We start from the raw sequence: 20,203 nt of genomic DNA, 5'->3' as shown, positions 1-20,203 counted from the left end.
TTCTGAAATGGGAAGGCTTAGCTAGAGGAACAAATCCCAAAACTTGTGACAATCCTGTCTGTTCACAGTTAAAGGGAGTAGAGCGAAATGGCAATGTGGCAGAAGTGCGGGGAAGGCCAGGGCTGAGTCCACACCAAGCCACCCAAAGACAACAGGCCCTCCATAAAGGCACCCCAGGGCAGATCCCAAGTTTGGACCTGGAGGGAGCAGTTAGTTTACTGCGCAGACTGTTGAGGGACAGTGCCTCCACTGCCTGTGAGTGTCCAGGCTGCACAGCTTTCTTCCGCCTGATTCCAGGGAAGCAGGTGAGCAGGTGCTGCCCCCTGGTGCTGCCAACAAGCCCTACACCTGTCTGCCTTGCTGTGTCTACTCCAACTCCCACACTCTTCTGGGTTTGCCAGACCTCAGTCCTTCCCTAGAAGGACGGAAGAACCTCCTTACCAAAGTAACGTAGAGCTGATAGAAAATTTTAAAAACACAGATAAACGAAAAGAGTATCAGCCTTGCCTCTGGCTTTTCCCCCAGAGTTAATATCCTGATGCATGTCCTTCCTGTTTGTATTTTTCTATTCTTTTTCTTTCCTTTTTTTTTTTTTTGAGGAAGATTAGCCCTGAGCTAACATCTGCTGCCAATCCTCCTCTTTTTGCTGAGGAAGACTGGCCTTGAGCTAACATTCGTGACCATCTTCCTCTACTTTATACGTGGGACACCCACCACAGCATGGCTTGCCAAGTGGTGCCATGTCCGCACCCGGGATCTGAACCAGCAAACCCCGGGCCACCAAAGCAGAACGTGTGAACTTAACCGCTGCACCACCGGTCTGGCCCCATATTCTTTTTCATTTTAAACAGAAGTCATGAGGTGCAGTACCCCCTGTTTTCTAGGCTACTGTTTATTCCTGCATGTTCGTCCCAGGTACTTACATGTGCATCCTCTAACACTCAGCCTCCAGAGAGCTGTGCCATGAGTTTACAGCCAGTCTACTGTCCACACCCTGAAGGACAGGCACCATGTTCCCAGTTTTCCTATTATAAACAATGTTGTGATGAACACCCTAATTTCCAACCGTTCCACCCATATTGGTGGCTGAGGCCACTCTTTTTGCTCCCCATTCTGGCCTTGACAGTCCTATACATACTGGGTACTCATAAATCCAAGTGGCCTCAGAAAGCGGGGACTGTTTTTACTTAAGTAGTCCAATGTGGTTGATGGGGAAGGGGAAGCTGCAGGCCAGGAAAGTAGGATCTCAGTCAAAGGCAAGGTGGGGCGCAGGGAGCTAGGGCCTTGAGGTGTGCAAGATCTTCCAGGCTCAGGGTATATGGAGGAGGGGGCATCCCTGCTGGCCTGACTGCTGCCCAGTCTCTCCTGCCCTCCTCTGCCATCAGAGCCTGCCCAGTCCTGTGCCACTGTGCTGAGGGATCCTGCCTGCCTAGGTTCTTCTTTCCACAGGAAGCTCTCTGGTTCCAGTGGAGTCTGACCCCACCAGGCCCTCTGCACCCAAGAGCTTGAGCTGAGGCCTGGGGAGGCAAGCAGAGGTTCATCCGGTCACGATTCCCAGCAAGCTGCCACTGTGCCAGGCAGGTGAGGGCTGCAGGGACAGATAGCTCTTGGGATAGGCATGGCGGCCGATAAACCCAGGCGACACCCTGAGAACTAGGCACCCGGCCTTCTTTGCCCCACACCTGAGGGAGCCAGGAGCGCACCTGGCCCTTCTCTCCCTGTCTGTCTGGGAGTCCCTCCAGAGCACGTCCTGGCAGCGTCTGGTGAATCTTGGCCTCATAATGCACCAGGAGAGACCTGACAGACCGACAGCTGCGGAAGATCCCTGCTGGGGCAGGCCGCGCCCTTCACCCTCCCATTTCGTTGACCTGACCCTCACTGGGCTCAGTTCCTGCCCCGCCCCGCCCCACCCCTCATCGTCAAAGATTCATTGGTCTGCATCCCTCTCAGGCCCCGCCCCGGATGCTTAGGGCCCACCCCCGTCCGACCTAGCTCCTTTCGCCTCACAGCCCAGTCTTGACTCAGATCTCACCCCCTTCTCAACGTGAGCCCTGTCATTCCTCTCAGACCTCGCACGACCCTATAGACCTGCTCCTGTATTGTTTCCATAGGGCCACCCCCTCTCCTCGGAGCTCCCACTCCCTCCTCTCCCAGTAACAGGCCTGGGGCTTCGTCCACAGACCCCGCCTCTCACCAGCCTAGCCCGCCCCCAAGTGTCTGCTCCTTTCCTCGAGGTCCCTGCCCCTTCCCCTCCAGGACTCCGGAGTCCGAAGGTCCGACTTGTCCTTCACAGGCCCCGCTTCCTTGCCATCGAGGCCCCGCCCCTCCGCTAACGGTCCTCGCCCATTCGTCGAAGGTCCCGCTCCTCCCACCGCGGGGCTGGGCGTGGCGGAGCATGGCCGAGCCGCCCCTGGCTCCGCCCCCCTGAGCCTCACTTCCGGGCGCCAGCACGCCCCGCCTCGCCCCGGGTGCCCAGAGCTACCATGGAGCGGCAGGTGAGGGCTCAGCCCGCGGTTCCCGTGGTGCTTGCAGCCCGAGCCGGGTCTGACCCTGGTGTGTCCCATGCGCAGGTGCTGCTGAGCGAGCCCGAGGAGGCGGCGGCGCTGTACCGGGGCCTTAGCCGCCAGCCTGCGTTGAGCGCCGCCTGCCTGGGCCCAGAGGTCACCACGCAGTACGGGGGCCGCTACCGGACGGTGCACACTGGTGTGTGTATGGAGGGGAATCGGGTGGCGGGCCCATTCTGGGACTGTGCACTCGGGTGGAGAGAAGGGGCTGTGGGAGGCTCGCTGCTTGATAGGTGCTCACGGATGGGTGGAGGAAGAGGGGGCTTGGAGAGAGTGGGGGTGAGAGAGTACACCCCCGCCCTGAGATGTCTTCCCACACAGGTATATGGGGGGTGGGCTGTTCAGAGTCTTATGGGATGGTGCCCATGAAGGCATGAGTTGAGGATGTGAGAGTAGAATTTAGACCAAGGTACAGGGTGTCGGCTTTGTACGGCTCATCCCCATCACTGTATCCAGACATGTGCCAGGCTGCCCTCAAGGTTCTAGGGTGGGTGCTGGGAGCAGTAGTGGTTCCTCTCCAAGATGCAATCAGCTCAGGCTCTGTGGGCCTAGACATGAGTTGTGACCAAGTGTTGTCCATCCTGCACCCAGACTATCTGGAGACAGATTGAGGGAGGTGGACTGGACCTTCCTGGGGGTGGGGTGGGGCTGGTCAGGTCAAGTTGAGCAATCTCATGCCTCTCCTCGCAGAGTGGACTCAGAGGGACCTGGAACGCATGGAGAACATCCGATTCTGCCGCCAGTACCTGGTGTTCCATGATGGGGACTCAGTGGTGTTTGCAGGGCCTGCGGGCAACAGTGTGGAGACCCGGGGGGAGTAAGTTTGAGGGAGGAAACTTGCAGGCAAAGCCACAGCCATCTACAAGCCTTTTATGAATGCTTACCATGTCCCTTGTTGCGGGTGGGGCCTAGAAGGGAGGCCAGGAGCCAGGATTCTGCCCGTTGGTAGCTTATGTGGTCTCTAGTGATATGGCCTGATAAGCATTGGAGGCTTGCTCCAAGCTTGGGTTGGACTAGAGCCCATGGAGGCTCAGGGAGGCTGGGGAGAGTAGAGCCCCTGCCCCAGGGAAGAGAGGCAAGGCTAGCTGCCATGGTGGGGCTAGAAGGGCTACAGAGGCAGATGTGGGGCCAAAGCCTCAAGAATCTTATTTAAGAGGCTGTAGCCAGTAAGGGGGCAGGATGGGGATATCACTGGGTGGGAGGTATTCCTGACCTTCTACCCTGTGTCTTCTTCAGGCTACTGAGCAGAGACTCTCCTTCAGGCGCCATGAAAGCCGTGCTGCGCAAGGCTGGAGGCACGGGCCTTGCGGAGGAAAAGCAGTTCCTGGAGGTGAGTCTGCATGAGACCAGGTGGTGGGCAACTAGGGGCACAGACCCACAATTAAGATTCAGTTGGGAGGCAGGCACCCTGATGCCCACATGTCCTCAGGTCTGGGAGAAGAACCGAAAGCTCAAGAGCTTCAACCTGTCGGCACTGGAGAAACATGGACCCGTGTATGAGGATGGTGAGGCAGCTGGCTGGTGAGCAGGGTGGACAGGAGGGGCAACCATAACCCAGGGCTCCCCCTGATTTGCCCTCCCTGCACCCAGACTGCTTTGGCTGCCTGTCCTGGTCACACTCGGAGACACACTTGTTGTATGTGGCAGAGAAGAAGCGCCCCAAGGCTGAGTCCTTCTTTCAGACCAAAGCCTTGGACATCGGTGGCAGCGATGATGAAATGGCCAGGCTGAAGAAGCCAGACCAGGCCATCAAGGTGCTCATGGCTGTGGCTAGTTGATGGAGGCACTTCAGGGCAGCCCCAGGGCTCAGTGTGCTCCCTGCTCACACTGTGCCCGTCAGAACTGGGGAGGCCCTGGCTTCTAGGGGGCAGGGTAGGCTCCTGCAAGACAGGCTGGGCATTCAGTGTCTTGTGTTCTCAGGGTGATCAGTTTGTGTTTTACGAAGATTGGGGAGAAAACATGGTTTCCAAAAGCACTCCTGTGCTCTGCGTGCTGGATGTCGAGAGCGGCAACATCTCTGTGCTTGAGGGGGTCCCTGAGAGTGTGTCCCCTGGACAGGTTAGTGCTGACTTGGACTACATCACTCCTGGAGTCTGGGGGCCCTGCCTGAGCTACTGCCCCTGTTCACACCTGCCCTGTGGTCTTGTTTATAGGCATTCTGGGCCCCTGGAGACACAGGTGTGGTGTTCGTAGGCTGGTGGCATGAGCCCTTCCGGCTGGGCATCCGCTTCTGCACCAATCGCAGGTGAGGAAGTGGAGCAGGGCAGGGGGCCTTGCAGCTCAGGCTAGCCTTGAAGCTGAGTGTCTCTCTGGCGGTTCCAGGTCAGCCCTGTACTATGTGGACCTCATCGGGGGGAAGTGTGGTAAGTGTTGGCACCCACCTGTGCTTTGCTGACACACTGGCCCTGCCAGCCTGCATGATACTCACATGTCTGTCTGATCTAGAGCTCCTCTCAGATGACTCTCTGGCTGTCTCTTCTCCCCGGTTGAGCCCAGACCAATGCCGCATCGTCTACCTGCAGTACCCATCTCTGGTTCCCCATCATCAGTGTAGCCAGCTGTGCCTGGTGAGCTGGAGGTGGGTGGGGGGAGGTCAGCAAGAGGGAATGGTGGATGAAAGCTAAAGATTCAGTTTCATCTCTCCATGGGCTCTTCAGTGGATCTCCTGTGTTGGGTGCAGTGATGGTATGAGTTCTGCCTGTCCTCTCCAGGCAGGGCCTGGAGGCTGAGTGCACCAGTATGGGGGGCTTTGCACTGTCAAGACTCACTACCTTGAGAGCATCCTCCGTCTACAAGAATGCTCCTCCCTTTGCTTGTCATCTGCATGTGGCCAGGCTCTGCAAGGGACTGGGATATAGTGGGTAGTTACTGTCTTTGTCCTTACCCAAGAAGAGCTTTGGGCCCCTAGTGAAAGTCAGAGCCCCTCCAGACATCTAGTCCAGGTCACCAGAAAGGAGAGACATCAGGCTCATCTCAGGTCCTTCCTCCCTTCCCTGAGGCTACCCGGGTCTATCAGAGAAGAGGACGGGTACAGCATTCTGTGCCCTGAGGGCACTGCCAGTCCCCTGGTGGGCCTGACCATTGTGTTCTCTTGCAGTATGACTGGTATACCAAGGTCACGTCAGTGGTGGTGGATGTTGTTCCTCGGCAGCTGGGAGGTAACGGGTGTGTGGCAGGGTGGGTGCAATGGAGTCCGCAGCTCTGTTTTCCCACCATCTGTTATCCCTGCACAGGGTCAGCTGCCTCAACTCTTCCTTCCTGGGTCCCTTCTGAAGTCTCCATCCCTGCTGGGCCAGCCCCATGTCCAGCCTCCACAGGGAGTGGGGTCATCACCGTAGGGAATGGTTCTGATAGAAGGAAGTCAACTGGACCAAAGCTGAGATCAGAGCAGCCCAAGCTGGCTGAGGATTTGGATGATTTCATTCATTCCTGTGCTATAGCTCAGTTACATTTTTCTTGTTTTTCCAGTGGCTGCTTAAAGCCACTGCTCCTTTAAGGGGTCTCAGAAGGTGCACTAGGTTGGAATGTCCTACTTTAGAGGCTCCAAGCCCAAGTGTGCTGCATTATCCCACTCTTACCCCCCAGCCCTGCATTTGTCCAGTGCAAGCCCTTGAGTCAGCGGGGGTCTCTGGGAGGTTGGATCTTGGCCGACAGGCTCTGGTTGCAGTCTCAGGTGCTCACAGCTCTGCTTGGGATCCTAGACCATCCCAATGACATGAGGGGTGAGAGTCTCTTTTCTGAGGCCACCTGGTTAGTTCCAGGAGTCCAGTGGACAAGCGATGGCCTCCTTATCATCTCTTTGGGTTGCAGGGATGCAGTGGGGGGGACCTGGTCTGAATCCCAGCTCTGCCTCTTATTAGCTGTGTGTCCTTGGACAGTGTCCTGACCTCCCTGAGCTTCCATTTCTTCATTTATGGAGACAGTGGTTGCCCCTGCCTTCTTTGTAGGATTATAGTGAGGGTTAAATGAGTGATGATATTAAAGAGTAGGATTTATTCAGCTCCCTATACCAGGCACTCTGCTAAGCACTAATGGACAGATAGACAGGTGTTATCTTGGTTGTAGCTCCTGGTGCCTACCAGGGGCCCAATAAGAGCAGCTCATAGGAAAGCCAGTGCATTTCTTCTGAGCACCATGCTTTCTCTCAGAAGCTCTTAAGCTCTGCCTCTCCTGGGCCTTCAAGGGCCTCTGCCCTTCAGCCCCCACCTTTGGGCAGCTCCTCTTCGCCTACGGTGCCCCCATCTGTGGGACTGCCATTTTGTCATAGTTGTAGGGGTCCCGGGTGAATTCCCCAGCAGCTCAGCCTGCCTCAGTCTTGACCCCCTACACCTCCACTCCTGGACAAGACCCCCAGCCCTCCTGTCCTTGCAGAGAACTTCTCTGGGATCTACTGCAACCTTCTGCCTCTGGGATGCTGGTCAGCTGACAGCCAAAGAGTGGTTTTTGACTCAGCTCAGCACAGCCGCCAGGTAAGGGGCCTTGATTATGTTGAGGCAGCCCCTGTAACCATCCCCTAGGTGCCTTGGGCCTGGGGCATAGCATATGCACACCCCTGGGTGGAATGCCCAGCCACACAGTCTCACTAGCCCCTTAAGGCCCTGCCTGCCCCTGTCCTGGACTCACTTTTCCATGAGGAGGGTGGCTGCCCTGGTGCCCCACAACAGAACCCTTAGCCTTTTCTCCTGAGGCAGAGATGCAACCCCTGCCCCCAGGCATTTCTAGCTTAAGGACAAGGGGGTTGCCACTGTGGTGGGCCCCTGAACACTATACAAAGAGCTGATGGAGATGGGACAGATCCCTTCTCCCAGGGATGGGGTGGGGATACCTGTAGTGTGCCAGGCTCCATTTGGTTGTGATAGTTGATCCTCATGCTGGCTCAAAGGACACAAAGGCATTTCTTACCTTGCCCAGGTCACTCAGCAAGTTGTGACAGGGCTGTGATTTGAACTCAGGCTCTTAGGCCACTCCCTACTGCACTGAGTAGATGTCGCCATAGTTGCTCACAGCCCTGGCCTGGCCCAGGGGTCCCCAAGAGGGTAGAAAGGAGGTGGGGGTGGGACCCATAGGGCTGTTGGATGTGGTGCCACACGTGGCCTCCCTTCTGCTTCAGGACCTGTTTGCTGTGGACACCCAGATGCATAGTGTGACCTCCCTGACGGCTGGTGAGCAGGGCTGGTGGACGGGCCAGCCAGGCCAGGGGTGGAACTGGAGCTCGAGCTTGTGGGGCAGTAGTGGCACTCTTGGCCACTCTGCATCACTGACTGTTCCTCAGCTTTTACTGATAGTCTCAAGAGGACCCTGCCCATGCAGGACCCTTACCCAGCCAACAGACTGCCTCCCCTGCTCCACTGCCCTTCGGCGCTCAACTCTGTCCATGTCCTGGTCCCACCTCAGCACGGCACCCACCCCTGCTCCTCCAACCTACGAAACTCTCCTTTGCCAACATCTGCCAGAGTTGTTTTTCCCCCTCCCCAAACCTCGGGTGCCCCATCACAGGCAGTGGCAACTCTGTCACCCCAGGGCCCAGGAGAAGCCCTGTGTTGGCTGATATGACTAGGCCTGGTGATTCTGCCCCTAAAACATCTTTTGAATTCTCCACCTGCCCTGACTGTACCTGCTGCTTCACAAAGCTACCAAAGTATTGCTCCCAAACTACATCTCATCGCACAGTCCTTGCTTAAGACTCTCCTTGGACCCCACTGCCCAGAATCAGCACACCCCGCCCCCAACTCCCTGGGCCTAGCTGCTAGCCCTGCAGACTGCAGTCATCAACTGGTGGGTGGATGTGCCATGGTGGTCTGGTGGTCCCCAGGCATAGCCAGGGACTGCCAGATGAACAGACCGAGCAGAAGGCTCACCCAGGGCTGTGTGCAGTTGGGTGTTTGTGTCAGCTCCTTTGTTTGTGTCAGTCCCTTTGCTTCTCAGGCTGGAAGGGGTACCTTGTCATAGAGCCTCCAGCCTGAGATCTGGCTTTGCAGGGAGTGGGTGGGAAAGGTGGTAGCCTCTGCCAGGCACTTAGTGACATCTGCCTTCTCCAGGGGGATCAGGTGGAAGCTGGAAGCTGCTCACAATTGACCGGGACCTCATGGTGGTACAGTTCTCCACTCCCAGCCTACCCCCAAGCCTAGTGAGTGTTGGTGGACTTCGGGCCAGGAGGCAGGGGTTCTGTGTGCAAACAGAGCTCTCCAGGTCAGGGGAACTGGGCACAGCCCAGCATGGTCCAGGAAGGTCTGGCACCCATGGGAGGGAACTACTGCACTAGGATCTGCTCTGTACAGAGCATGGTGCCCGGGACAGTTCCCAGTCCTCTGGCATAATGCACCACAGGGAGACAGCAGAGCTTAGAAGCTGAGGAGGAAGGGGTATATGTATTTCTGTATATGAGTACCTTTGTATATGCCAGCTCACAACAGGAGTTATACTGTACCCTCTGGAGATGGGTAGAAGGTCGAGCATAGTGAGAGCTGCCCACTTCCCACTCTGGGCAGAGGTGGAAGAGCAGGCAGGCAGCCGGCCACCTGTGACACACTTTTTCCCCTTGGCAGAAAGTTGGGTTCCTGCCTCCTGCAGGGAAGGAGCAGTCGGTGTTGTGGGTGTCCCTGGAGGAGGCCGAGCCCATTCCTGACATCTCCTGGGGCATCCGGGTGCTACAGCCACCTCCAGAGCAAGAGAATGTGCAGTATGGTGAGCTGGGCCAGAGACAGAGGGATGCCTTCTCCAAGTTCTCCAGCACATGCATCTGTGGTCATCTTTTCTGCCTCTTGTCTCACATTGTGGGGTTTCCTGGGGTTACCTCTAAAAGGTTTTCTGTTCCTCTTGTGGACAGTCATAGGGAATAGTGTCCAGTCATCTGGGCACCTGCTCTGGGTATCAGAGCGGGGCATTACCAGGCCAAATCATCTGTGGTGGGAAAACAAAGGTCTAAAGACAACAGGCCTTATATGAGGCCTCTGTGACCATACCTCATCCAGAATGCTATGCCTGCAGAGTTGGGCTCCCTGACTAGGGCAGAAGTGTGAGCCTTCTGGGGTACATGTGTCATAGTGTGAGCTGCCTTGGCCAGGTCTCTGTTCCAGAGGTCAGCCCCAGACGTGCAGCTACAGCTGAGGCCTTGAGGGGGAAGCCCCTGAGCAGTAGCACTGGCCCTGCTGACTGCTGCCCTCTCCCTGCAGCTGGCCTTGACTTTGAAGCAATCCTTCTGCAGCCCAGCGACCCTCCAGATAAGACCCAGGTGCCCATGGTGGTCATGCCCCATGGTAAGCATCTGACCTAAGAGCAGCCCCTGCCCTCCCACCACCCCTCCTAGTTGGCTCTTTCACCCTCTGCTCCCTGTCTGCAGGGGGGCCCCATTCCTCCTTTGTCACTGCCTGGATGCTGTTCCCAGCTATGCTTTGCAAGATGGGCTTTGCAGTACTACTAGGTGAGTGAGCAGGGCCAGGGGCTCTGGTAGGGCTGTGGGGGGGTGATGAGGTGGGCCCGGTTTGTACAAACACCATGGGTGCCACCCTAGTCTCCAGGCCTCTCTCTAGCCAAGTCCTGATAACCAATACCAGGAATTGCCATGAAAAGGGTGCTTTGGTCACTGGGCAGCAGCCTCAAATTTCTTGGCCCCTTCACCTTGACAGTCTGTAGTATAGCTGGTCACAAGCACCTAATTCACAGATGGGTGAAAGGGTGTCCAGGGGGCTGGGAATGTCACTTGATCACCCTGTCTGGTCCTTCCCTGACCTCCAGTGAACTATCGTGGCTCCACGGGCTTTGGCCAGGACAGCATCCTCTCCCTCCCAGGAAATGTGGGCAACCAGGATGTGAAGGACGTACAGGTATCAGGGGCTGGGGCTTCTGGACAGGCTGGAGGGTGGACTGTCAGGGGTGTGGCTCCATTCAGCTGGGCAGGCAACTGGCTGAAGCATACTCTGCCCCACCCTGTAGTTTGCAGTAGAGCAGGTGCTCCAGGAAGAACACTTTGATGCAGGCCGCGTGGCCCTTATGGGTGGTTCCCATGGTGGCTTCCTCTCCTGTCACTTGATTGGTCAGTACCCAGAAACCTACAGTGCCTGCGTGGCCCGGAACCCGGTGATCAATATCGCCTCCATGATGGGCTCCACTGACATCCCTGACTGGTGGGTGTGCCCCACAGGTCCCTGCCCTTCCCTCTACCCCTTACCTCCAGGGAGCCCCCAAAGGCCCCAGAGCTCCTGGGACTGCATCAGCTCAGTCTCTTGCAGGTGTGTGGTGGAGGCTGGCTTCCCCTACAGCAGTGACTGCTTACCAGACCTCAGTGTGTGGGCCGAAATGCTAGACAAGTCACCCATCAAGTACACCCCTCAGGTACACAGCTCTCCCCCTGCCCTGTGGGCTGGCAATCCGTCCAGGGCATGGGGCCCTGCTCACCACCACTCCCCATACCCAGGTGAAGACGCCACTGTTACTGATGCTGGGCCAGGAGGACCGGCGTGTGCCCTTTAAGCAGGGCGTGGAATATTATCGTGCCCTCAAGGCCCGGAAGGTGCCTGTTCGGTGAGTGCAGCAGGACAGCCATAGCAGTTGGTGGGCAAGTGAGCAGAGGAGGACCCTCCAACCTGAAACATCGTTGCCCAACGTCTACAGGCTCCTGCTCTATCCCAAAAGCACCCACACGCTATCAGAGGTGGAGGTGGAGTCGGACAGCTTCATGAATGCTGTACTCTGGCTGCGCACACACTTGGGCACCTGAAGCCCTGCCTCTCTGCATAAGCTGGTTGGCCTATGCCACACTTCGCTCCTGGAGAGCCCCAGGGTCTGGCAGAGTGGTGAGAGGCTTCCTGGGTTCTGGACTTCATGGATGGGGGAGCCGAGGAATGTGGGCTATATAGTTATAATAAATGAGGACACACAGTCTAGTTCCTGCTGGTACTTTGGATCAAGCCATCTCTAACCCCAGCCTCACCCTTGGGGTTCAGAGACCATGGGCCCTGGGTGTGGTAGCCATAAAGACCTCATCTACCTCCAGTGTGACAGGGGATGGGACAGTGAGAGGCTCAGCCACTGCCTGTCCTGGCCAACTGGGTCTCCACTGGGCTAGCTCCCTCTGCTGCAGCCCTTTGTTAGAAACTGCCCTGAGGCCAGCCCGGTGGCACAGCGGTTAAGTTCCTACGTTCCCCTTCTCAGCAGCCTGGTGTTTGCCGGTTTGGATCCCAGGTGTGGACATGGCACCACTTGGCAAAAGCCATGCTGTGGTAGGTGTCCCATGTGTAAAGTAGAGGAAGACGGGCATGGATGTTAGCTCAGGGCTAGTCTTCCTCAGCAAAAAGAGGAGGATTGGCAGTAGTTAGCTCAGGGCTAATCTTCCTCAAAAAAAAAAAAAAGAAACCGCCCTATACCATCCTTCTCTCAACAGTGTATCTAGAGGCCCTGCCCTTCCACAGCACTCACGGGCTAAGGTAGTCCTAGGGTCAGAATGCCCAGCCCAGGGTACGTGGCCTCCAGCCACCCAAGTCCTAGCCAGGAGTTGCCAATTCATTCCCTAAAACAGAGCCTAAGAAGTACCCTGCACATGTGTAAAGAGGAAAGGTGACTTTATGTCTGACAGGAAGCTTCGTCTTCCCCAAGGCACATAGGATTGAGGCTGGGCCTAGCCCAGCCTCATGACCTTGTGAATCCAGTCCACAAACACAGAGACACGCATGAAGATGGCTGGCCAGCGGGGCCGTGCACACACTTGGTTGGGGATTATGATTCCCTCCAGGACCCAGCAGTCATGGGTAAAGCAGGCAAGTGGGCCCCCGTAGTCACCCTAGTAGGTGGGAGAACTGGTGAGGCGACCCTGGGCCATGGTAGAGACTAGCCCTCTTGGGGAAGAAGTAGTACATTTTCAACTTCCCATGCCCTCCCTGGGCTGGCCAGGGGCCCTGCCACTGACCTCACAGGCACCCACAGGAGCCAACAGTCCCTCAGTGCACATCTCACTCTCGTGTACTCGTCCTCGGTGTTTGACATTACATTCCTGGTTGGAGATGACATTCAGTGAGGCCACATTTAGGACTGCATTGTCCCCTGTACCTACAGTAAAGGGAATGAGAAAGAGAGGGCCTCTGGGTAGGATCCAAGGCTGGGCCTTCTAGCCTGGAGCAGTCCATGCTCCTGCATTGGGCCCTTACCTTTGGTCTCACTCCAGCCTGCGATCTCACACTTGGTGCCTGGAGGCATCACATGCCACGCAGGGGGCAGGCAGATCAGGGCCACATGCTGGTTCAGGGTCACAGGTCTTTAGCAGGAATGAAGACACTCAGGGCCTGATGCCACAAGGCCCAGCACTACCTCACACCCTCTTGACTTTGTCACATACCTCTCCAGCTTAAGCAGAACAAGTTGGGAGCCTGAGGGCCCACACACCATCTTGGCCACTGGGACCTGCTGCAGGTCTGGCTCCCCAGGCTGCGGGTTCTGGAATAGGGTGCCCAGCCACACCTCATAGCCCATGAGAGGCACATGGCTGGGAGAGAAGCTCTGCTAGATCAGTCGTGACTCATAGTCTGTTGCCCCAAGCTCACCTGTTGGCTTGCCTGGGGAAGGTGGCTAAGGGGAAGACGAAGGCAGGGGGGTGGGACTGGGTCCCCAAACCGCAGGAAGGCTCACCAGGAGGAGAAGCACTGCCGGGCAGTCAGTACCCACTGCTCCTTCACTAGGGACCCCCCGCAGAAATGCTGGCCCTGCCTGGAGGAGTGGGGTTTAGGAGAGGGAACAGTGAGTCCTGGGACACAAGATGGACCTGCCATCTCTTGGCTAGGACCTCTGAGGCCAGGAACAGATTCCCACCCTCTGCTGGTATAAGTACTGAGGATATAGCCTCAGCTCCTCTGGGGGAGACAGGCAGTTGTGCCTCACCGGTTGCGCAAGCTGACTGTCCAGGGAGAGTTCCCCGGCTGGCCTCCCACCATACGAAGCTTGGAGCGCCACTCATCCAGGTGAGCCACCCTCTTGCCACACTTCTCAAACAGCATCTGGACTGGTGGATGGGATGGGCCGCATGACTGACTGGATTGAGATGGGGGGCAAATGGGTCCCGACCCAGGCTTGGCCCAAGTCCATACCTGGGGGCTCCAAGATGGACGGTGGTTTGTCATCATCTGAAAGACCCAAGTTCACCCACTTTAAGAGAGCCAGCCTTTGGCGGTGGAGGCTAGGGGCGGGGCCCCGGGGGAGTGTCGCCAGCGCTCACCGCAGCGCCGCAGTGCACAGTAGTCGAATGGAGTCCCTGGGTCAGTAGTGTAGCACCAGGGTCCATGGCTATCCCTGTCCGGGTTCCGGCAGAAGTTCTCCTCCAGTTGGGCGTGCGGGGCAGAGGTGGGCGTGAACCTAGGCGGGAGGGGGAGCCAAGTCATAGCAGGGTAATCCCCAACTCCCGCTGGGTTCCAGTTTGAGACGCCACAGCGTGCCGCCTTAGCGTTAGGACCAGGCGGGACCTGTGGCCTAGGTCTGGGAGGGGCCGGCCTGCCGACCGACTCACTGCGGCTTGTGCGGCGTCTCCGCGGACCAGCGCTGGCACGTTACGCCCTTGCGGGTCTTGCTGACCGAGCCGCGGTACCACTCCCCCGCGCCGCGGTAGCAGTCTGCAACGGATGGGCAGGGGCAGCCGTCAGCCCGTTCTCGCCCCAGCCATCCAGCTCTGTGCCTCCAGTCCCAGCTCGGGCCTTACCCTCGGGCCGCACGTCGTCAGCGCAGCGCCGGATCTGGTAGCAGAAGGCCACGCGCATGCCAGGCCGTGATGTGAAGCACCAGGGCGCCTCCGAGCCGTCGGGGTTCCGGCAGAAGTTCTCCCGAAGGTCCCTGGGCAGGCGCTCCCCTCAGCCCTGGGGGTCCCGGCCTGCCAGCCCGCAAGCCAGGCCGCCTCCGGCTGGAGCCCAGCTTCCAGCTCCGCCCCAGGTCCCGCCTTCCTTCAAGCCCCGCCCCAGAGCCCTCCTCAGGTCCCACCCGCAGAAGTACGCCCCCAGTGGCGGCCCTACACCTTACTTGCACGCGTATTTCTCCGGCAAAAAGCGATGCTGATGCGGGTTCTGCGCGTCCCAACGCTGGCAGGGCACGCCCGCGGCGGTAGTGTTGGCCGTGCCCCGATAGCCCTCGCCCTTCCCGCGGAAGCAGTCAAGGGTCGTGGCTTCGTGGCGTGGCTGTGTCTCGGACCCTTGGATGGACGGAAGCCGGTCGGAGCACGAGCGGGAGCTGAGACCAGGACTGGGGCTGAGGCCAAACCCCACTCTTGACTGTCCCCAGGCGGCTCACGCCCAGCCCCTCCTCTTTCTCCGGCCAGGCCACGCCCGCCCACTTTTCCCAGGTGCCCTCCTAGGCCCCGCCCCGCGCCCTACCGCAGAGGGGGAGGTCGCAGAACTCTCGCTCCGTCTGCGGGTCTGTGGTATAGCACCACGGCCGCTCCGAGCCGTCCGGATTCCGACAATAGTTGTCGTCCAGATCTTTGTCAAGGAACCTGGGGGCGGTAGCGGGGCGTGAACAAGACCCTGGGACTCAGGTCCTATCTGACCCGGACCAACGACCGCCTATATTCGGCCCCGCCCCTGAAGGCCTGGGCCCGCCCCTAGCGCGGTCTCCTTGGTGCCCAGCCGCCCGCGCGTACTTGCCCGGCTCAAAGGGGTGCGCGTGCGGGTGCTGCAGGTCCCAACGCTGACACTCGCGTCCTGACTCGGTGCGGTCCACTGCGCCGCGGTAATCCTCGCCATTGCACCAAACGCAAGCAGCTGGGGACATGGGGCCGGTGGGTTCGTGGATGGGCGTGGGCATGCTCCTCCCGCCCCGGGCTCAACTCAGAGGTGCTTACCCTCCCGGCACGACTTGATGCCGCAGCTCTGGAAGCGCACGGCAGGGTCTGTCGTGTAGCACCAGGGACCTCCCGGGTCCCCGTCAGGGTTGCGGCAGAAGTTCTCCTCCAAGCCATTTCGGAGTGTGGGTGTGTACCTAGGGGCAAAGAGCAGCAATACAGTGCTTGCTGAGGGCAGGTGCCGGGCCAGGCAGGGACAGAGGGGAGGTGTCTGTCTCACTTGTGATCATTGGGGAACCTGTGGCTCCAGCGCTGGCAGGGTAGGCCAGCCGTGGTGATGGCCACAGTGCCCCGATACTTGACACCATTGTCCATGATGCAGGTCCGCACATAGTCTGGGAGCAAGAGATCCGCGGTCAAGAAGGCCTGAGGCCCCATCACCCCTATCCCCTGCCTGCCCTTCTCCACAGCCACTCACCTTTCTTTTGGAAGAGATCGCAGCGCCCAGAACGCTGCAGCCGTGTATGGGGTGAGTGCTGAGTCCATGGCAGCAGTTGGCAACCATGGCTGCTCACGTTGTAGTGGAAAGCCCTGGGAGGAGGAGGCACAGGGTCACCCAGTGCCCAGGTTCCCCTGCCCCCAGTCTTACCTAGGTCCTGTGACCACTTGCCTGCAGTCCAGTAGGGGTCCACAACGCCCTGCACACTCCTCAGCATCTGCCACGTCCTCTTGCCAAGGCCTGGGCCCCACTGCATGTAGCAGGTGTTGCAGCTCCATACCCCGGAGCACCTGGAAGTCATTCAAGGGCGAGCGCTGCCCTGCAGGGTGGGCATGCATGTCAGTGCATTGTATATCAGCATGCTCACTCTTCGTTCCTTCAGGGGATCAAAACTACAAGGCCTCTGGGATGGACTCTGTGCTCACATTCAAGGGTCAGACCCCTGTACAGGGTGGGAGAGGCAGGCACAGATGTGGTGGTTATCACCAGCACCCCTGTTTAGTGGGCAAGGCACTAGGCTCAGGTCTAAAACATACACCATGAGAGCAGTGGGTGATGGTGCTTGCCCTGTGGAGCTTGACCCATCTCATCTCTCAGATGAGAATGCTAAGGCTCAGAGCTGTCATACTACCCAGGCAGAGGCCTAACCCAGGCATTTTGACTCCAAGTCTGGGCTCTCACCAGCATGACAATATATGCTAGGTTAGATCAGACCTGTGAGGAATAACTGCCTGCATGTGTGTATGCATCTGTGAGGTCCCAACACTGCCTCAATGCTACAGTAGATATTCTAACGCAGGCCTGAATTAGCAGTGTATATATGTATTCCTGGGGCTGCCCAGTTCTGTGCAAGAAGCCAAGGTCACTCACTGCTCCATGCCCAGTAGGAAAGTGAGCTCCTGGCTCGAATAGCATGATGGGCCTGGGGTCGACCTCTTCCTGAAGGCAGATGGGGATGGTGTCGGGGGCACTCACCAGGGGCCCCTGAGCACTGGGTCAGAAGCAGCAGTAGTGGGAGCCACCCCATTCTCCTGGCCGGAGGCTGCACTGTGACCCACCAAGGCCTCATCCGGGAAGTTGTGAAACCTGTCCCTACGGGATTGGGTGGCTCTGGCTCCACACCCCCACCCCAGGCCTGCTGGGGCCTGACCTGAGACCCAGTGGCAGGAATGTGGGTGGGGCCAGGCCTCAGGCCCCCTGGGTGAGGTGCAAGGGCCCTCACTCTGGCACAGCTAGCCCCTGAGAGATTGCCCTCTGTAGTGGGCAGGTGTTGGAAAGGTTCAGTGGGGAAACTCGAGATACCCTAGGGTTGGGGTAGAGACCCCTACAGCCTGGGCTGCTCTGAAGGGAAGGGCAGTGTGGACATATTCACTGCCAGAGGCCTGAGTTCCAGCCCCTGGGCGGTGATGTTAAACTTTTCTGAGCCTTAGCTTATCCCTGTAAAGTGGGGAGCGTTCCCTGCCCCAGCCCTAAAGCAGCCCGCCCCTTTTGCTGACTTATCGGTGCCAGCTGTAGGCAGGTTGGCCCACACCCCTGGCAGCAGAGCCCAGAGAGGCTCCCCTCGCCCCACCAGAGGTGCCATCCCAGGGAAGGTAAGCGAGGTCACCCATCTGGCCGGAATGGAGGTGGGGCGAGAGGTAGTAGGGACCCTGGCAGGTGCGGCCGTTCAGACGTCCTACAGGACATCTGAGCCGAGCCTCCAAGTACGAGTAGGAGTTAAGATAGGCGGCCTGGGGCTCCCAGTTAGGACGTTGCGTTCCGACACAGCTGGACCAAGAGCTCCTCCTGTGCCAGCGGGGCTCGGAGGCGGCTGGGCTGTGGGGTGAGGCAGACGCCGGGAACAACCTGGCTGGAGGCTGCAGAGGAGGCCCCCTGGCGGAGGCCGGGTGCGGACCGATGCGCGTGCGCTACAGGCGCGCGGTTTGGCCCTGGACGGACGCCGTAGCCGAGAGGCTGGGCGGATGTTGTGAGCCGGGACGCCGAGGCCAAAGCTGGGGGTGAGTGAGGGGCGGCGGGGCTTCCAGCTCGGCGGCCCCCGCGACTCCCCTCGCGGCCCCGGCCTGTCCGGTGCGAGGGTGCTCGTCGCGCGGGGGTCGCAGCCTATGCTGCAGGACTCCGGGCTGGAGCTGGCCTGGAGGATCCTCCGGAGCTTGGGGCCGGGCGGGGGCGACTGGGGGGGACATTCGCTGCCCTCCGCGTCCTTGGGCTCCGAGATGGGGTCGGTTCGGTTTCGAGCCCAGATCCCTCGGCGAAACTGGACAGGATCGACGTGGCAGGGAGCCCCTGAACAAAGTCAAGATCCGCCTCTCACCTGGGTCCTCAGCACCTGACACCCGGTGTGGATGTCCGGAAAGTTTACTAATCAAATGAGTGACCACGTCTGGTCTGTCCTGCGCCTGCCCTGGTGTGAGAGGGGCAGCGGCCGGGAACGCTGGCGGAGGGCCTGCGGTGGGCGGCAGGGCGGGAGAGTCACCTTCCCGAGGGGCAGGCGTGGTGCGGACTGTGAATGGGGAAGGGTGTGTGGTGGAAGCAGAGAGCCTGTTTGGGGTGAGATAAGAGACTAGGCTGCAGAGAAGTGAGTGCTATCTAAGGCAGTGCTAGAGGGCCAGGCTCTAGACCACTGCTGTCTAATAGAACTTTCTGTGATGATGAAAATGTTCTGTTTTCAGTGTCTAGTACAGTAACCACTAGCCACATGCAGCCACTAAGTCCTTGAAATGTGGCTAATATAACTGAGAAATTGAATTTTTAATTTTTCAAACTTTAGGTCAAATTTAAATAGCCACGTGTGGCTAGTGTTGGGCCGCACAGCTCTTGATCATTGAGGCTGGCACCAAACGACAGTGCAGCTTCTGAAGCAGCAGCAGCAACACCATGATATGTGAGGGATGGACAGCAGTGGGAAGACCCATGGGGTCTGTGATGAGGACTGGGCAGGGATGGTGCTCTGATGGGGTGGGAGGCTGTGTGTATGAGTGGAAACAAGAAAACTAGAAGGCCTTTGGATAGGAGAAGGGAGGATCTTGGAGCTGAGGAAGGAGGTCGTAGCTTTGGGTGTCAGCAAGACTTGTAGCTGGAGATGGCACCAAGCCTTTGAATGGTGGACTACACTTGGGGGAATGTGGTGTAGGGTTCTCTCTTCTGGATATGAGCTGGACCCAGTGTGGCTTACAACTGAGGATACAGGGGCTCTGCCCATAGGCCACCTCACTTTGGATGCTTTAGTCTGATTTTCCCAGGGTTGAGGCATTTAGTTTGGTTCAACAAACATAGTCTGGCACCCGTTCTCTGTCGGGCCCTGTGCTAAGTACTGGGACATGGTGAGGCCCTGTCACATGGGCCCAGACCCCACCCACCGTTCCTGTATAGGAAGCTGGGAGCCCCTGCTTTCCTCTGCTCTGTGTTGGTATGTGTGTGAGTGTGCGTGCACCTGACTTTACCTGCTCCCAAGCCTTCCTGCCACCCCAGGACTGAGGTCAGTGTGGAGACCTTTGGCTGGTTTCACATAGACAGGTCTGCCTCTCACTCCGTTCCCAGGACCACTGGCTGCCCACAAGACATGAAGGATGGCATCCAAGGGGGCCGGCGTGTCTTTCTCCCGCAAGAGCTATAGGCTGACCTCAGACGCTGAGAAATCCAAGGTCACAGGTAAGGGTTGGCAGGGCTGGGAGGATGCTCCTTGTGTTGAGGGAAGGAACAGGAAGAGACAAAGGCGGCAAAATCTCAGGTCCAATGAGTCTCAGGCCTTGCTGCCCTCCTAGTCCTCATGAGCCAGTTGTTTTCTACCAGCAAGCATGGAGCAGTACACCCAACGTGACTGCTCTTCTGACCCCTGTGGCTAGCCTAGGACCAGGAGCCTCTGGGAGCTGTACTGACCAGGTGACCCTTCTTTCCCTTCTGACCTGTGGCCCAGGCATTGTCCAAGAGAAGCTGCTTAATGACTACCTGCACCGCATCTTTTCCTCTCGTGATCATACACCGACCACAGCCACCAACAGGTATGGCCGGGTGGGTAGCCCCTCCTCAGTCCATGGGACCAGACCACGGAGGCTGGCTTGTGGGTTAGGGGGCCTGGGCTTTCGATAGGCTATCTTGGGTTTCGTTCTCATTCTGCCACTTGGGGCTGTGAGACCTTGGGCCAGAGAGTCTGCCTTTTGACTCCGCTTCTTCTTCTTCCCTGGCAGTGCTAGTACCTTCTTTCTGAGGGTGTTGTGGAGGTTAGGGGCATGGTGCACATTCAGGGCTTGGCATAATACCTCATACCTACTCCACGGTCAGCATCTGGTCCCGTGTGCACCTGCCCACATATCTGCCCCACCCTGGCCCTCCCTGAATCTATAAAGTACAGACCATACCAGCCCCTTTTCCTTGGAAGTTTAATGCATTTTAGTC

The 20,203-nt window shown here is 58.3% G+C and overlaps 3 protein-coding genes across 14 annotated transcripts in view; 2 read left to right on the top strand and 1 right to left on the bottom strand.

The window, feature by feature from the left end:
• The first annotated feature begins 1,955 nt into the window (after positions 1 to 1,955).
• On the top strand, positions 1,956 to 11,446 carry APEH (acylaminoacyl-peptide hydrolase). 2 transcript variants are annotated; one of them, XM_070575276.1, is made up of 23 exons: positions 1,956 to 2,044; positions 2,294 to 2,495; positions 2,571 to 2,703; positions 3,255 to 3,381; positions 3,801 to 3,894; positions 3,994 to 4,069; positions 4,155 to 4,318; positions 4,485 to 4,622; positions 4,718 to 4,809; positions 4,887 to 4,927; positions 5,010 to 5,131; positions 5,662 to 5,722; positions 6,936 to 7,033; positions 7,675 to 7,726; positions 8,603 to 8,691; positions 9,110 to 9,248; positions 9,737 to 9,820; positions 9,904 to 9,984; positions 10,299 to 10,387; positions 10,497 to 10,687; positions 10,793 to 10,895; positions 10,978 to 11,084; positions 11,175 to 11,446. In XM_070575276.1, exons 2-23 carry the CDS (start codon positions 2,484 to 2,486, stop codon positions 11,278 to 11,280), a joined length of 2,199 nt encoding a protein of 732 aa, XP_070431377.1. In that variant the 5' UTR covers positions 1,956 to 2,044; positions 2,294 to 2,483; the 3' UTR covers positions 11,281 to 11,446. The 2 variants fall into 2 exon arrangements, with proteins under 2 accessions (XP_070431377.1, XP_008522204.2); XM_008523982.2 differs by having other exon boundaries at positions 1,976 to 2,495.
• Positions 11,447 to 12,104: 658 nt separating this feature from the next.
• On the bottom strand, positions 12,105 to 17,004 carry MST1 (macrophage stimulating 1). Of its 7 annotated transcripts, none has more exons than XM_008523983.2 (18): positions 16,787 to 17,004; positions 15,983 to 16,130; positions 15,791 to 15,903; positions 15,593 to 15,707; positions 15,373 to 15,509; positions 15,172 to 15,292; positions 14,906 to 15,024; positions 14,556 to 14,724; positions 14,242 to 14,372; positions 14,053 to 14,155; positions 13,765 to 13,901; positions 13,637 to 13,672; positions 13,431 to 13,551; positions 13,182 to 13,259; positions 12,892 to 13,038; positions 12,704 to 12,810; positions 12,466 to 12,605; positions 12,105 to 12,339 (listed from the first exon to the last, which is right to left on the bottom strand). In XM_008523983.2, the coding sequence occupies exons 1-18, from the start codon at positions 16,878 to 16,880 to the stop codon at positions 12,178 to 12,180; spliced, it is 2,178 nt and encodes a 725-aa protein (XP_008522205.1). In that variant the 5' UTR covers positions 16,881 to 17,004; the 3' UTR covers positions 12,105 to 12,177. The 7 variants fall into 7 exon arrangements, with proteins under 7 accessions (XP_008522205.1, XP_070431381.1, XP_008522206.2 ...); XM_070575280.1 differs by having other exon boundaries at positions 14,899 to 15,024; positions 15,176 to 15,292; XM_008523984.2 differs by lacking the exon at positions 13,182 to 13,259.
• The window catches only part of RNF123 (ring finger protein 123), a 36,347-nt gene continuing 31,035 nt past the window's right edge, over positions 14,892 to 20,203 (top strand). The window contains exons 1-4 of one of the 5 annotated variants that reach the window (XM_070575257.1): positions 14,892 to 15,260; positions 15,695 to 15,841; positions 19,349 to 19,459; positions 19,725 to 19,809. In XM_070575257.1, the coding sequence (XP_070431358.1) occupies positions 19,378 to 19,459; positions 19,725 to 19,809 (167 nt within the window). In that variant the 5' untranslated portion in view covers positions 14,892 to 15,260; positions 15,695 to 15,841; positions 19,349 to 19,377. Of the gene's footprint in view, positions 15,261 to 15,694; positions 15,842 to 17,279; positions 17,404 to 17,567; positions 18,216 to 19,348; positions 19,460 to 19,724; positions 19,810 to 20,203 lie in introns of those variants that run through there. The other 4 variants (XM_070575255.1, XM_070575254.1, XM_070575256.1 and 1 more) reach the window with 4 other exon arrangements.

This window comes from Equus przewalskii, chromosome 15 (assembly GCF_037783145.1).
Source record: "Equus przewalskii isolate Varuska chromosome 15, EquPr2, whole genome shotgun sequence".
Lineage (NCBI taxonomy): Eukaryota > Metazoa > Chordata > Mammalia > Perissodactyla > Equidae > Equus > Equus przewalskii.
This window is presented reverse-complemented; position numbering and strand designations above follow the sequence as displayed.